This window comes from Mastigoproctus giganteus, chromosome 12 (assembly GCF_048544385.1).
Source record: "Mastigoproctus giganteus isolate SK-2022 chromosome 12, ASM4854438v1, whole genome shotgun sequence".
In the NCBI taxonomy this organism is placed as follows: domain Eukaryota; kingdom Metazoa; phylum Arthropoda; class Arachnida; order Uropygi; family Thelyphonidae; genus Mastigoproctus; species Mastigoproctus giganteus.
Window position 1 is genome coordinate 12,200,031 of NC_143586.1, and position 17,532 is coordinate 12,217,562.

The 17,532-nt window shown below is 34.5% G+C and overlaps 1 protein-coding gene across 1 annotated transcript in view; it reads right to left on the reverse strand.

Annotated features, from left to right (window-relative positions):
* Nucleotides 1–6,202: 6,202 nt before the first annotated feature.
* Nucleotides 6,203–17,532, reverse strand: part of LOC150076692 (transmembrane protein 130-like) — a 45,689-nt gene continuing 34,359 nt past the window's right edge. The window contains exons 4-6 of the mRNA XM_090386611.1: nt 11,886–11,970; nt 9,379–9,581; nt 6,203–6,501 (exon numbers count right to left, since the gene is read on the reverse strand). Coding sequence (XP_090242737.1) covers nt 6,203–6,501; nt 9,379–9,581; nt 11,886–11,970 — 587 coding nt within the window. The remainder of the gene's footprint in view (nt 6,502–9,378; nt 9,582–11,885; nt 11,971–17,532) is intronic.

Here is a 17,532-nt window from a genome sequence, read left to right on the forward strand (position 1 = left end):
CTTGTGATTTCTTCTTATGGGGATTCATCAATGACAGTCTACAAGACCTCTGTTGAAGACATCGCAGACTTAAAGCACAGGATTACAAATGCAATTACCATGATTAAGCATGACATCCTTGAAAACACATGGGATGAACTTTATTACCGATTAGATATTGTTTGTGTGACAAGTGGTGCACATGTTGAATGTCAGTAAAAACCTCAACTGTTTTTCTCACATTTAGTGCAGGTTTTGTGTTTCTATCATTAAAATTACATTTGTTATAAACATTTAAAATTTGTTACACCTTTTTGGGCCACCCTGTATATCCCATCTACCAAATGCACTTGGAACATTTCTGAAACCTACAATGCAGAAAAAAACAAATTATTTGCAAAATTCACTTTGATTTGGAACACCTTTAATCATTTCTAATAATTTATCCTGGCTATGATCAAAAGATCATTTGTTGTCTATGAAAGCTATATGTGTTTCAACATTGTATTATTTGTTTTTCAATTAGAATGTTGATGGAGAAATAGACATCACTGAAGGAACATTCTTGTCCAAATCTATTCTGCACCTTGCCTATTTTCAGAAAAATACTAAAAATGACAAAATACAATTAAAGAACTTCAGACAGCCATTAATATTTGGTGCTTATGGTATCAGCTCCCATGAAGATGAAATCCCATCTTTTTCTCCCTGGATGGAAAATACTTTGAGAATTCCATTGTAACTTGAGGTATCACTAAAGAACACCATGGCCCATCATTCCAGGGTACAGCCAACAAGGGTGCTGATGCCAACTGAAATGGGCTCTTTTGGAGTCAGGGCTGTGTGAAAGTATGGACACATGAATCACTTGACAAATGCATAAAATCTTAACAGCACATCACATTCAAATAAAGCAGTCCCACTTAGAGAAGACAAGGTGTCAGGAGTTGTTAATAGGTATGTTGTTTCACATCTAATTTATAAATTTAGGTTATTTCATTTATTTGTGATTTTTTTTATTAATTTTACATAGAATTAATAAAATTTAATTCTATGTAAAATTGTGGTATTGCAGTTTTAGATCAGAAAACTGCAATACCATAATTTGTGAAATTGATAAGAATGTAAAATTTCCCTATGTTTCCACTGTGTTCTCCTTATTTCAGCCCCATATAGTCTGATGATGGGTTCTGGCATGGAGCCAGAAACATTACCTTTGTAATAAGTATAGGAATTAGGTCAAAAGCAGTTAAATTAATTTTGTATTTATCTAAGATTGGTTAATTTCAATGCAAAATTGCACTAACAAATGTCATTATTTGAATTTTTATAGAGTGAGGCTTCTGTCCTAAAATATTATTAGCAAAATGACCACAAAATTAATGAAAATTATTCTTTCATTAATTTAGTAGTTTTAAAATTTTGCTTAATTTCTACAGGATGTTGAGGACATTGTTGGGAAAATACCTGAAACTGATTATGTAACAATGTCCACCCATAAGATTTGGGGCCCTTAGAACTTTCTCATGGATACAGATTAAAACATTTAATGAATAAAATATTTGACCAAGAACATTAATCCTCTGAACTTCCATAACCAATAAAGCCATTCTCATGAACTGGTTGAGTTCAAAGAATTAATATTCATGTTTTTGGTAGCCTCGTTAGCCGAGACAAACCTTTTCTGTTGTTCCACAGTTCAGTCTTGGTGTTACGTCAGTCAATCTTCCAGTTTTTCACAGAAAGTTTTGTTGGAAATGAGTCTTTCTTTGCCTAAACTGAACTTTTCAGTCATTTGCTGCACACTGGACCTTCTATTCTGATACACAATTCTCTTTAAATTTCTGAAGTCCCATTTCCTGGGGTATTCAGCAGAATACTCCAGGAACGGGACAACTTTCTGCTGAATTGTCTGTATAGAGCTCTACTCTCCATTTGTCTTCTACTCACTTTATAACTTTTGAAATGGCTGTTTTTGACACATGACCGCGTTTTGTTTTCTCAATTGCAGATTCAGCTAAATGTCTCCAACAATAACAAGTTATTGAAAATCAGAAAGATCAAGTGTTTTTCCCATAACCAGATCAAATAAGAAGCCCAGGAATGTGCACAGTATTTACATGATACCAAAGAACTTCTGATCATACTATATGACAACTTACATATATAGCATGCTGTGCATTTAATTATCTGTTGATGCAAACTGCAAAAGGTTAATTTTTTTTTTTTGGGCAGCGAGTGTAGGCTACAACAGTGGAAGTTGCCAAGTTACTTGAAGCAGGAACTAAAATTACACTTTATATTGAGAACATCAAAGTATTTTAAAAATATTTCATTATTGAAGAAAGTATGTTTTTGAAAGATATTATTTCAGTGTATTCAGTGCTGAGTTCATTGAGAAGAATGAATTGGGCATTGAACACAATCCTACTGAAAGGATTATTATTAACATCTCAAAATTATTTAAAAGCAGTTTTGCTACACAATGGAAATATATTTCCATCAGTTTTTCTACATCATGCTTGAAAGAAACATATGAGAGTATGTCCAAGATCCTGAGTGCAATAAAATACCACGACTTTGCCTGGAATCTACATAATCTTAGGTAACTGGGTTACTCAATGGTTTATAGGGAGGGTTTCACAAAATACTGTTATTTTCTATGTTTGGGGGACAGTTGTGCAACTGAAAAATATTATACTGTGCAGAAATGGGAAAAAAGGAAGGAATTTTTACCAGGAAAATATAAAATGTTTTTCATTGATTGAACCAAAAACGTTCTGCCAGCTATGCATATAAAGCTTGGATTAATGAAGAATTATATTAAATCTCTGGATAAAAAAGGAAGTGGAATCTGCTACACGAGGGAATTGTTTCCCAATTAAACAGATGCAAAACTAAAAGAAGAAATTAATTGGGTCTCAAATAAAGAATCTACGAAGATGATAAAGCACAGATTTCTTGGAAGAAGGAAAGAAGATAATTATAAATCTCTGCTATCAAATTTCCTGCAATGTTATAAAGATATGAGCTGTTGAATGTCTCTGAATATTATTTTCTTCATTACCAATTTTTTTTTCTCAAAATTTAGATGATGTAAATGATGATCAATGGAAACACTCATCAGGACTTTGTGCAATATGATGAAAAAGCAGAACAAGGTTGTTGGTACTAAGCAGTATCAAGGTATACTGCCATGATGGCAAATTACTGCTGGTTCCTTAAGAGGGAAAGAAAAATAGACTATAAGTAAAACACCAGGTGGCAAACATTTTCCTAAGGAAAGAGATAAGTAGTACATTTTGTTTAAGTATTTTAAAATGAACAATTCTGTTCATTTTAAAATACTTAAACATAATACATAATTTATATAATAATTTTGTGTCCCTCTGTCCAGGATGATTTTTGAACTTGAATAATTCCAAGACTAAACAAGCGTTTGACCTGATTCCTTTTGCAATAGCTTTTGTTTAGCAATAAAATTGAGAAATTTTTTGTTTTGTTTTCCAAAATATTTTTCACCCAATTTTTGAAACCTTGAGAATTGATTTAGCTTCTAGCAAAACTAACTTGCTGCTTACTTTTAAGAGAAGACAATTTCTTAGCTTTAGTAATGACAATCAACAAATCTCCGGGTCAGACTTTCAACAAAGTTGCCAATGTTGCTCGTGGACAACTTTATGTAGCAGATAAGTTTTGTGCAATAATTGTAATTTTTTTTAAAAGTATTATAGTCATACAGGTAAAAAATTATCAAATTGCATTTTTACCCGAGTCTATACAAAGGGCCAACAAAAAAAAAAAAAAAAAAAAATTTATATGCCATTCTTAAAAATATACTAATTTTTAAGAGAGCATATACACTGTGCTACCACTTTATTAGGTACACCATTTGTGTACACAACATTTGTTGTGTACACAAATGGTTTGTCCCACAATGTTGCAAGTCACATGGCCACAGCTGTGGATATAAATACAGCAGAACCTTTCTAGTATCAGTTAAGCATACAAACTGTAGCAAGAATTGGGAAAAGGAGTGATCTAACTTTGAATGTGGCATGGTAGTAGGTGCAAGATGTGCTGGACAAAGCATCTCTGAAACGGCAGTTCTCCTGAACTTTTCATGCACCACAGTTTCAAGGGTGTATCGAGAATGCTGCAATGAACAGAAAACATCCTCTCAATGGCACTTCTGTGGAAAAAAATCACTTGATGAGAGAGGTCAGAGGAGGATGGCTAGAATCGTGCAAGCAAACAGACGGGAAACAATGTTGCACATCACATCAGAATACAACCTTAGTATGCAGAACAAAATATTGCAGCGGACCACTAGTTGCACTTTGTTGCAAATGGGCTACAACAGCTGACGGCCACATTGCGTACCTTTGTTATCAATGAAGAACAAGGAAGCACGCCTCCTGTGGGCGCAGCAACACCAGCACTGGACTATTGAGGATTGGAAAACAGTTGTTTTCCTGACGAGTCAAAGTTCCTGGTGCATCATGTTGATGGAAAGCTCAGAATTCGGCAAAAACAACATGAATCCATGGACCTGTCATGTCTGACAACTACTGTGCAAGGTGGTGGGGGCAGTGTTATGGTGTGGGGAATGTTTTTTTGGCACACGTTGGGTCCATTGATATCCATAGATTCACATCTGAATGCCACATCGTACCTAAACATCGTTGCTGACCAAGTGCATCCGTTCATGTTGACAGTTTATCCTCAGTCAGATGGTTACTTTCAGCAGGATAATGTGGCAGTGCACAAAGGCCAAATCACTATGAAATGGTTCCAGGAACATGACAATAACTTTTCTTTGCTGCAGTGGAAAGAAAAGCATCTTTGGGATGAGCTGTAAAGGGCTGTTCGCTGCAGGCCTACACCTCCATTGAATCTCAAGGAACTGCGTGACACACTTGTGTCTGCATGGTACTCCATTCCTGCACATTTTCAGCATCTTGTTCAATCCATGCCTAGATGAATTCAGGTTGTTTTGAAGGCTAAAGGAGGCTCAACATGCTACTAGGTAGGTGTACCTAATAAAGTGGCAGCACAGTGTATGTTATTGTATGATATTTGAATTTGAAATTACATCTAAATTTTAGTATATCTTTCAACGGAGAGATAGACAATTTTTGGTAATTTTAGAATCAAAATTGATCAGCGAATCAATTTTCTTTAGAATTGGCAACTTTTGCTTCAGAGGTGCAAATATTTGTTATTATTATTATTTTTTTTTTTTGTTGGCCAGTTTAATCAGAGGTAACCTAAAACATTTTTAGAAAAATTAGAAGTATATCTGGGCACAAATCATAAAACATGAAAAAGCACTTACTGTCATAACAACTAAAATCAAACCAAAACCACAGCATATTCAGAGCATGTGAGCTAAGATGACATGCTCTAATTTGTATGAAGCAGAGCCTGTTTGTAGCAGTATTGAAGTTCATATTGATAAATTCAGTATATCTGCATATGAAAAGCATACACGTGATTGAAATCTTACAGAAATACAATATTTCGTGAAACGAAAGTTCACTTTGAAGTTTTCGGAGAATCAACAAACGGTGATTCTCCCAAAGCATGAAATCAGCACAATTTAGGAGAATCAACAAACATTGATTCTTCTGAGCAATTAGTTCTCACTAGTTACAGCCACATGTAAAGTGAAGAACAGAAATGGATTCCCAAACCTACTACTGAAGTGGCAATCTGATTTCCTGACATATGCCAATACAATAAAGTATAAATTCTGATAAAAGAGATGAAGCTTTTCATATTCTTTTAAATGTAAAGTTTTGAAAAAAAAAAAAAAAAAGAGCACAGGTTATTTGAATAAATTCAATATTTCCTTTTAATAATAACAGTGATGCACTATTTAAATAAATAAATACCCTTAACTGCACCCTTAGCAAAAGAAAATACTTATTTTATTTCAAAATTACAGTTAAAAAAATTCTTTACAAATGAACAGAACAGCGACTGCCAAAATGGCAACAATTTAATATTTGTTCTTTACAATTTATACAAAATACTGAAAAGTTATATATTACAGATAGTTATTTTGAAGATGAGATTTATCTGAAGATTCTAGAAAACTTTGTACAAAATAAGAAAATATACTTTACAATTTGTTTAATATAAATATATCTTTCAATAAAATTCACAAAAATTTTCAAAATCTTTCTGGTCACAGATTTCTTGAATGGTAAATACTTCATTACTGAATTGAACCATACAAACTGGAACTTGAAAACTTTTCAGATGTCCACAATGCAGAATTTTCTGCTTCTTTATCGATGCAAACAACAGAATTTCTGATGTTGCCACAAAGCTTCTCCCAGAAGGTGTTAATTGCACTCTGCTGGGAAGACTCAAGGAAATCAAAGTCTGCAGTTTCTATGAGCACTTTTCGCTTACCATGATGGTAAAGGACAAAACCAGCAACAACAATGACAATGGCCAGAATAGTACAAACCACTGGTATAATGACTACAGACAACTGAGGCTTATGAGACACTAAAATAATTAAAAAAGAAAGGTCAGATACTGCTTAATTTCTAAAGAGTTATTTCTAATTTATAAAAAGGTGTGATTATATTAAATTATTAATTAAATTTAAAAATATTAAAACTATTCATGTTTTATTAAAGAAATGCCACAGTTTAAAAATGGACAATCTTAAAAGTATTAATTGCTCATTTTATATCACCTTAGTTTTTGCAAGATCAGACAGGAACTGTTAAGTTTACCTTAGCTTCAGATATAAAATTTGAGTCATGCAAAGAGCAGTCATATCAAAAACATAATGATTTCTTTTCCTCACATTAAAAAATGGACAACTACCTCAATTTATTTTTTTAATAATATCAACCAGCAATCCATATCAATGGTTACAACACATCATGAGAATTTGAAAATCTGTCATTCAACACATCATGAGAATTTGAAAATCTTATGCATCACTGTGTTCAGTTGCCATCTTTTATATGCTGGTCTTTACTGTGATTGCAGCCAAATCAGCTGTTACGTTTTTTACATATGATCACATCAAGACATAACACCAACATTCTTTGTTTGGTCTACGTTTCTAATATCTTTAAAACAAATGGCATCATCAAAATGACAAAACCACTTTTTTTCCCTTTTTTTTTTTAAAAATCTTGAAGTTCTGTTATGAAAGCCTTAACAACACTGATCTACTCGTCTCTCATTAGTTGTTACGTGTATCTCAATCAGCAAACATGCCAACTTGTGAATAATATACTGAATACGAGCAGGCAAAGAGTGCATGAGAGGACTTCAAAATTAGAACAAATAACAGAGATTATATGTACCTTTAACCTCTAATACCAAGTCATGACCCCCCCCACCATAAAGCACTTTTTACCCCACAATTATTGCTGTCAATACAGGCTCAAGTTAATGGAGAAAAGTTATGAGCTTCCTACTTTGAAGACTGCAACAAAATCTAAAGCCTCTGATAAATATGCACGAGATGTCGCCAATGAAATGAAGTATCCAAGTTTGCTGTTGTTATTTGGTTTTTAGGAGCATTAGCAACTAAGGCCATATTGCTCTGGGGATATGCGGTGGTCATTCTCTGACCTTTCCGCATCCTCTGTATTTGGTGGTCACGGGCTCGAACACTGGTCTAATCAAGAAGCGTGTGCTATGCACTGTGGCTCCTGCCCGCCTGTCTATGGAGGCGCCGTCATGTCATGTCATGTATAGTGAACTGCATGATGTAGTAGTTAGCTGTTTGATGTTGAAGCCTGTGGTTGTGACGTATGCGAACGTTGCCAACATTTGTCACTCATAAGAATGGGTGCTTCAATAATAGGGTGGACACGACATCCACTGCTTCTGTTGACTGAAGTATTAGAGCACATGATGTTCAATGACTCCAACCAGGCACAGCACTGATCGACAACCACAACATTGCGATGCGGGTCAATGTCGTGTTGGGTTGACCAGAAGTGCTCAGCAATGGCCGCGTGTTCTATATCCGCTAAGCGGATGGCTCTTTCGCATTCTGAAAGACATTTGCCGAACCATCTCTCAGTTTCGCCGACGTAGCAGCTAGTGCAGTCGATATCAACTTTGTAATAAGGTGGGAACCGGTGTTTTCACTCTAGAGATGAGGGATTGCAATTTCCTGCCCGGGAGCTGTAAGCAATTTATCCCATGTGATTTCAGGACCCTAAAAACTTGCTGTGATAGGTTTGGGTAGTATGGGATAAAGGGTCAAGGTAATAACTCCACCGCGAGTGCCTTTATCCCGTAATACCTAGACCTATCATAGCAGGTTTCTAGGGTCCTGAAATCACATGGGATAAATTGCTTACAGCTCCTGGGCAGAAAATTGCAATCACTCATCTCTAGAGTAAAAACACTGGTTCCCACCTTACTACAAAGTGGATTAGTTTACCGCATTTCTTGCCGTGACTACACTAGCTGCTACATTGGAGAAACTGGGAGACGGCTCGACAAACTTCTTTCAGAACACGAAAGAGCCATCTGCTTAGCAGACATAGAACACCTGGCCATTGCTGAGCACTTCTGGTCAACCAGAAGTGCTCAGCAATGGCCAACAACACGACATTGATCCGCATCGCGATGTCGTGGTTGGCGATCAGTCCCGCCATTACCGGCGCTGCGTCTGGTTGGAGTCTTTGAACATCACATGCTCTAATACTTCAGTCAACAGAAGCAGTCAATGTCATGTCCGCCCTATTATTGAAGCAACCATTCTTATGAGTGACAAACGTTGGCAACGTTTGCATACATCACAACCACAGGCTTCAATATCAAACAGCTAACTACTACATCATGCAGTTCACTATACATGACTGGCACTACACGCCCTTATGTACTATGTTCCTAAACTGTCAGTTTGACTGATGTAGGTTACCATAATAACCGAAAGCTATTTGTACTGTATGTATTTAATATATGTGTTTTACAATTTAATATTAAACTTGTCATTTATTTATTCTGTCTTCCGTTTTGCTCTGCGCTACATAATAACTCATCATAACTACTTAAGTAGTTGGCTATGTACTGAAATGATGCAATTACACTTAACTTGTACGTTCATTTTATATTTATGTGTTGTTGTTATTTGGTTTTTAGGAGCATTAGCAACTAAGGCAATATTGCTCCGGGGATATGCGGTGCTCATTCCCTGATCTTTCCGCATCTTCTGTATTTGGTGGTCACGGGCTCAAACCCCAGTCTAATCAAGGCGCGTGTGCTAAGCACTGCTGCTCCTGCCCATGGAGGTGCCATATTTATGTGTATTCATCAATCCATTAGATATGTGAGTAATTATAACATGTATTATTTTATATTTTGAACTTAACTAAATTTACAATACATCAAACTGTAACTTACCATCATATATATGAATTTCCAAGCTCTTTTGTTGAGATCCAACAAAGTTACTGATATTAACAGAAACATGATATTTTCCCGAATGTGGAAAATAATGAATAATTGGAAAAGAGCATCTTGTTGTAACAACAGGTTCTGGGCAAGTTAGATTTGTTAATTTCTCATCAGGAAAAAATATTTTCCAGCAATATAAATATGGACCACTAGAAAAAAGTTAACGTATATATATAGTTGCAGCTATAAGTTAGCTTTTGATATTTAAATTATACTGAAATATTGATATATATTCAAATATAATGATTAGACTAGATTATATGCATTTATATATTGACATATATTGAAAAAATTTATAATCTCATGTGTAATCATTATATTTTCATTAATTTGTTCAGTTTTTCAAAGAGTGGGCTCAAAAATGCAACTTTGATAATATAATTGAAACATATTACTACAATAACATTAATAGGAAAACAATAGTCAGTAGTGTTTTGCTTTAATTCTCCATCAATGGATGAGAGTAGATTCTTTGTATATGTATCATAAGTTGTTTTGCCATAAAATCCTTTTGTTCAAACTGTTAAAAAACAAAATCTGTTATTAAACTTAGAGGATCACAGATCACCAATCATGGGAAGATTTTAATATGGATGACAGTATCTTTATATTTGTGAAAAGTGCTTTCCATGCAGGAAAAAAAATTCAAGTTTGATCAAAACATTGCGGGGGGGGGGGCAAACACAAGGATAAATCAATAATTTTTGACCAAATTATGTATTTCAAGATTAGATGAAATTAACTTTTCAAAGGATCTATTTTCACCTAGTTAAGTGCAAATATCCTTTATCTTAATGCTTTCTGATATTGGAGAAAAGTGTATCTAAATGTCTCATGAAATGACAGATGCTTGTGGCTGGCATATTTAGTATGTAAGAGATATGAACCTTTTCATCCATATTTGGTTTCCTAAAAATTCAGGTTGGTTTTGAGCGAGTCAGGTTTTTCTCCAAAGCCTGGATTCACTCAAGTTGCAAGAAGGATTCTTGCAGTTACTCTGACCAGACTGAGAATCAACCCATGGTGAAAATGTCTGCATTTTTATTATTAGTGGCACTTACTCTGCATATGATAAATACAGTTTCTGCATTACAAGTTTTCAATCCAAATCTTGTACTTTGGGAATTATTTCTTGTATAAAAAATATTCATAAATGCTCCATATGCATAGCTATTTACTGAGATATGTGCCCTAGCCTTCCTCTTCCATAAGCACCTATTTATGAAAAGATAGGCTTACGTGCATAATTACACACTTTATGCCAAAACATTTGATTCTATAAAAAATGTTGTAAATGATTTGGATACTACTAAAGGAATTCTTTCTGGTTACCAAGATTCATTTTGCTTGATAACCTATTCTATAACTGATTATGAAATATGGGGACTTTCTATGAGCAGTGGAACTGTAGAGTAGAGAAATTTCAACCATCCTGGAGACATACAAAAGATAAGAAATAAATCTGATAACATTTATTTCAAAGAACTCCAGATGTCATATTTTATTTTTATACAAAAATAGATTATTGATGTCTTTTTTGAGGACTTTCATCTTAAGTAGAAGTTTCAAAAGCTAAAATTTTTAAATTTAGTAAAGTTACTTCCATCACTGTGGCAAGATTTTTCTCTGCATTTTAAATGATTTAGCTCCATCTTAGAGTTTGATAAACTCTAAGAGGGAGCTAAATTTCTAAACTTCTGGCATACCATCCCTTAAAGAATTCTTCATGTGTGAATGTAGATGCAAAATACCTATTCAGTTTTTCAGCAAACCGAGCAAGATTATCAAAAGTTAGACCATCGACATCAAGTGTACCAAGTGTGATACAACCCCTTCTCTCTACTCTTAATATAAGGAAAGAGTTTGCTGCTTTTCTTGGTATTCATTGCCACAGACCTCTCGTAATCTGCCTTGGCTTGCCAAGGCAGATTACGAGAAGTATCACCTGATGCTTTTATACACATCCCATGCTTTTCCTTCTCTGCCACAAGTCTCATCAGTTCATCTGATATCCATTTAGGTCTAAATCTTGAACAGTATTTCTCAGTTAGTATGAAAAGCCTAGCTCCTACAATAACTTCCCTGAATGTTTCCACTTAAAATATTCTGTTGGTAACATCGTCAGTTAGTCACACTGTAGTCACCCTTATAAAAGTAAAAGCCCTTTCCTTTACCCTTGACTGTAGTTATGTCTTTAAGTAAATCTCACATTATTACACTATGTTCATTGCCACCCAGTAGTTCTTTTTCCAAGGAACAGAACATTCCCCATGATCAGTGATGTGCTTAACATCTGTATTTATTTCCTTCAATAATTATCCTACTAATACAGATAAGTACAGAGTACATACAACATATTTAACATGAAATTCCCTGTGACTAAAATAACAATGGACAGTATTTTAGAATTTGGAGAGAGGGAAAAAAAAAAAAAAAGAAAAACGACCACTAACCTGCCATTGCAAAAGACATCCAAATTAAGAAGCTGACCATGAGAGAGCCAAGTATTTCCAGTAACCTTTAACGTAGCAACAGGATCTAAGAGAAAGGAGGAGGGGGATAAAACAAAATATACAGTGAGATGTAAATCCAAAAACTTCTGCAGATTATACTAAATAAATAATATTTGTCACGTTTCTAAAAGTTTTCAGTTTATCCACTAAATTATGTTAATGGTTGCAAAATTAGATCATTCCAAGCTTTTTGAAGATACTTTTGTGAATGAGGTTAGGGAAAAAAATTCTATATTGAATTCTGATCTTCATAAATTTCAACATAACACAAGAGTGATTATGGGTTGTATAGTTACTATGCAAAATAGCACGATCATATGATAAGAATATCACTAAATAAAAAGACAGATTTTAACTTGGTTTTATCATGTTATGATGAAACAGAACATGTTTCTTAGAAAAAGAACATGTTTCCTTTTTTGTATAATATGAAGAAAAAGAACTGAAAAAAAAAATCAACAAAAAAAAAGTCATAACTGGCAAAAAAGATACAGGGCCGGCCACATGCACATTCAACAGGTTCGAACAGGGCCTGCACTCAAATGGTCTAAATCAGAGGTTCCCAATCTTTATAAGCCCACGTACCAGTCAACCACATTGGTATCTTATGACGTACCGGTGTGTTAATTAATGAGTACATAAATCTGTTTGAAAAGTCACAAATAATTAGGTAAGCAAAACCGAGCTATTCTACTAAAAACAGAAAAACATTTATTAATTAAGAATATACAATTTATAAATTGTATAAATTACCTGTGAAAATCACTACAACTGCAAACACTACGTTTAATGTTCACTAATCAACCTCTGAGGGAAGACTGACCATATAAATTAAGAAAAAAAAAAAAAGAGGGGAAATAAAAAGATAGTTATATGAATTAAGCAGTACAGGAGAGAAAAGAGGTATATTTTCCAAGTGAAATACTCACATAGATACCAACTGTGAAAAACAAAAGTAAGTTTTGGCTTTAGTAAGATATTAACATTTTAAAAGTTTACTCTCCCATGAGGGAAATTGCAGGCAGTTTCATTCACAGCCTGCATACCGGTACCAGTTCATGTACCGGCAGTTGGGAATCTCTGGTATAAATAATATCATCTATGTCTTTCCTGCATTTCTATCAAAGAGACTACTGCCGTCTTAATGTCTAGTCACCCACACTATCGTCACTCCAAGAGTGCTTGTGCAAGTCAACTTGAAAATTACTAGAAGTAGAGTACAGTAAGACCCCTGTATCCACGGGGGATACTTTCCAAGACCTACCATGGATGGCTGAAACCACGGATATAAACAAACGCCTGCTGAACCCATATATATCGTGATTTTCTTGAACATATCGTATAATAAAGTTTAATTGATAAATTAAGCACACAGTAAGACATTACCAACATTAAATACGGTAATAATAAAGTAAAGCAGACTCTCGATTTACCAGGATTGGATTAACCGGGAAGCGGATTAATCAGGACACTTCAAGACTCCAAATTTGAAAGAAAAAAAAAAAAAAAAACACAACCAGAAATCAAAATTCAAGTAATAACTAGAATAGGTATAAACAGATATTTTGCAAGTTGTATATAAGCGACAAGAATCGGCATTATAAGTCGTCATTGGGATATTAGTGTACCTATTATCTTGCAACCCCCGCTGTCTTCACATTTACCGCTCAAAACAAAACAAAACAAAAAAAAAAGACCAAATGTTTAGTTTGATTTAGTGCGTTGCATCGATTGTTGTGCTCCATTGTACCACAAAAGGACAAATTGTTTCGTTTTATTTTTATAGTAACTTTTTTTTTTTTTTTTTTGTTTAGAAATCGCAAAAATGATGGGCAAACAAAAGAGTTGTGCTTTCAAATTAAACAAAAGCTTGGAATTATTCAAAAGTTTGTAAATGGTGCATCTCTTAAATCTTTAAAGAACTATTATAATGTTGGTGACCAAACTATACACAACATTGTAAAAAAATAAAGGGAAGCTATTCGATTTAAAATCGACATCATAAAAAATAAAGGGAAGCATCCTATTGGACACGCAATTAGTACGTGTTAAGTTTCCTCATTTTTTTTTCTGTGGTTAACCATGAGTAATTGAATCAGTGGATACTGAATCAGCAGATAAGGGGCCAAAACTATACATACCTCATTCTAAATTTGTATGTTTCGTTTGATATAAAACATAGGATGTTATTTAAAAATATAATTTTTATGTTATACTCACTTTCAATAATATATATATATTGTTTTAACTTTTGGAGGAAAGGAAATAACAAACAGGGTCTGCGCAAGAAATTCTTGAACAGAGCCCCGCAAATTTTGGGCCTGCCCTTGAGCAGATATAGACATTTATCACCTGTGGCACTGTTACAAATGAACAGGCTTTGTCAGTGATATCAAACCACATTACAATGAAAGGGGGCAAGATTTAAACTGCTTGCATATGTTATTATAAGACTTACTTTACCTTAAATATGAGTTTATTTATTTATACTTCAACCTCACAGAATAAATCCATATTGAGGAAGAAGAATTACATATAAAATACACCAAAAAGTTAAACAAAATAATCCAGAAGTTGCTAAGATAAGGTAACACAAGTAATACAATACCATGGCAACGTCACAGTTAATTAAAAAAGTTTGTTCAGTTATCAAACATATAATCATTGCATTAACTAGTCAGGTTAAATCTTTCCAATACAAAAATGCAAGCAAGTCCTCCTACTTTTCATCAGTTTTAAAAGGCAGAAACAGCATTAACAACAACATTATTTCCAACAGGTTAACTTCTTTTTACCAGAAAAAGATGTAGAAGTTTAAATACTGGTTGAGTCAGCAATAATCATTAATGGCATAATTTAGTAGTGATTGACTGCGAGTAAAGAGTTTTTCAGTCACTAAACAATATTAGATTTTATTTATTAACAACTTTTTTGTTAAGGGAACTTCAAACAGCTTCAGTTGATATTCTTTATAAAATGAATTCAAAGTTTGTTTTTGATTCAATAGGATAACACTACTCAAAATCTTACCAGGTCAGACAAAAATATACATATAAAATTTGTTTTTCCTGATATTGTTACTTTCATAGTAATGTTTTTGGAATAAGAACAACAAATTTAGTATATTAACATAGTTTATTAAGTATAAATTAATTATTCAAGTATATATAGAAAAATAAGTAAAATGTGAATAAAATAAGTAAATAAATCGGTCAACTACTGAGTGCTGGGCACTCAGGATGACACGAATGGTCATTATTGTAGTATCCCAAATAGAGAGCTTTATAGTAATTGAAAAGGTTTCTAGTACCCAGCTTGGCCTAAAACTTAGGAAATAACGAAAATGTCTATTTGAGTCTTTCCAGTTGTTGTGAACAGCAAGGGTGGGAGAAGTGACTCCGACTTCTTCTTGGAGGAAGAGCGATTAAAGTCTTGGGGAAGAAGCGACTGGCATATGAGGGCGGTGTAAGACTCCATGCAGGCGCCTCTCCACCACCAACGCCGCCTCAACACCGGCTCTCTGAGTACCTCCCTGCTGGGACAACTGCAGCTTTGAAAATTGTTAAAAAATAATTCTCTTCACAAAATTTATAAATGACCTTTATAGAATTATTAACTAACTATTTAGCAACCTTTTGTCACCAAAAGGAGAGTTACTTAGTACAAAGAAGCGCGCTATCGAAGTGCAATAAAATTTTGTTTTTTTAATTTTAACACAAAAATAAATGATAGATTTCAATCGGAATAGTTTTCCCTTGATAAGCATCGAATAATGCATAGCTAATGTGATTTTTAAATTTTTTTTAGCTCCATTAGCGACAGAAATAGAGTGGGGGGACACGAAAATTACTCCCATTTTCCTGGCTGATGCTGCCATTTTTAATTTAAAAAATATTTTAAAATTATATTTTAAACATACTCGTTGAGCTCTTTCCAATGGTGTGGCTATAGGTTGTTGACATTTTTACCCCCCCCCAACATTTTAACCCCCCTCCAATTATCAGACAAATTTTTTTCAATAACGATCAATATGACATTATGTTGGCCCACTTGATATGCAAACCCATGTAAAATTTCTAGTCACTAGGTTGAATGGTTCCAGAGATACAATGCTGTGACAGACGGACGGACAGGCAGGCAGACAACCAAGTGACATTTTAAAGATCCTTCGTTAGACTATGGCCCCTAAAAATAAATAACATAAGTAAAAACAATTTTATAATAAAGTTTTTGTAGAATATTCCAAATTTTTATTAAGTTTTCATCTGACGCCCTATGCCGACTTCTTTTCTTCCTCTGTGTGTGTGTGTGTGTGTGTGTGTGTGTGTGTGTGTGTGTGTGTGTGTGTGTGTGTGTCGGTTGCAGAATGACGTTTCTGAAGCAGCCACGAATCGACATATTTTGCTGGATTGAAGCGGGTCAGCGGTGGCATACAATTTTAAGAAACAGTACTGAATAAACTGTTTTTGTCATCAATGAAGCGCTTGTTGGGCTGACAATCAGATTCATTTGTGAAAATCCTCGTTCACATTATTCACTCGATGAAATTGGTATCATCCATCAAATTCTTCAATTCTTCCGAAACCATCTTTTCAATTAGGTACCCCGGAAATCCACGAATTGCATTTAACTGTAACCTAATTGACAATTTTCTAACTACATTTTCACCAAATGCTTAGAAGGTTTAATGCCTTCACCAATTCATGCTTAGAAGGTTTAATGCCTTCATTGTCCTCGTTTTCCTTCTCTCATCATCAGTATTGTCACTAGTTCTTAAATTTGAATTTTTTTTTTTTTTGAAACTGTCCAAAATGTCAGTGTCATTCAGATATTCAGGTACTGTGACCATGTAAACAGAGATAGGGAAAATGTACAGAAAAATGTGGATAACGCACTTTCGCAAAACAACAGATGATTATTTGTCAGGGGAAAAGAAAATCACTCTCCCCTAATTCTCGAACGGGGAACATACAGTTGATTCACAGTGATGTCCAACCTACAGCCTGCAAGGAAAGTGAACTAAAACAGCATTTCAAATTTTGTTAATTATCAAAAAAAAATTTCTCATGAAATGTTTTGTTCAGTAAATGTAATTGTGTATTGTACTTAATAAAATTTTTGAATATTTTCAATTTTACTTTTACATGCAACAAGATATGGCAAATGTAACACACTAAAGAAATCTAACTTTGAATTTTTTTGAATATGGCCCCTGTACAGGAAATGTTTGGACACCACTGCAGTAGAAGGTGGGCCAGAGCACATTGGGAATACACCTTGATCTGCTCACTGCAGACCAGCGTGACTTCTCCGTATGTGGGACGGGTGGTCGGATAGTTTTTACCAGGTACCACTAAGTTGTAGAATTGATTTGATTTTGATTTGGTAGTTGTTGGCGCATCGGCTTCTGTGGCCATATTGCACCTCCCAAGGTTTTTGCAGTACTTTGATCCAAGCCCGAGGCGGGAATCGAACCCATGACCTTTGGGTTGCCGGGCAGGTACTTTACCCACTCGGCTAGCCCGGTCGGCCCAGGTACCACTAAGTTGTAGAATGGTAATCCCTTCAGCTCTCTTAATTCGCGCAG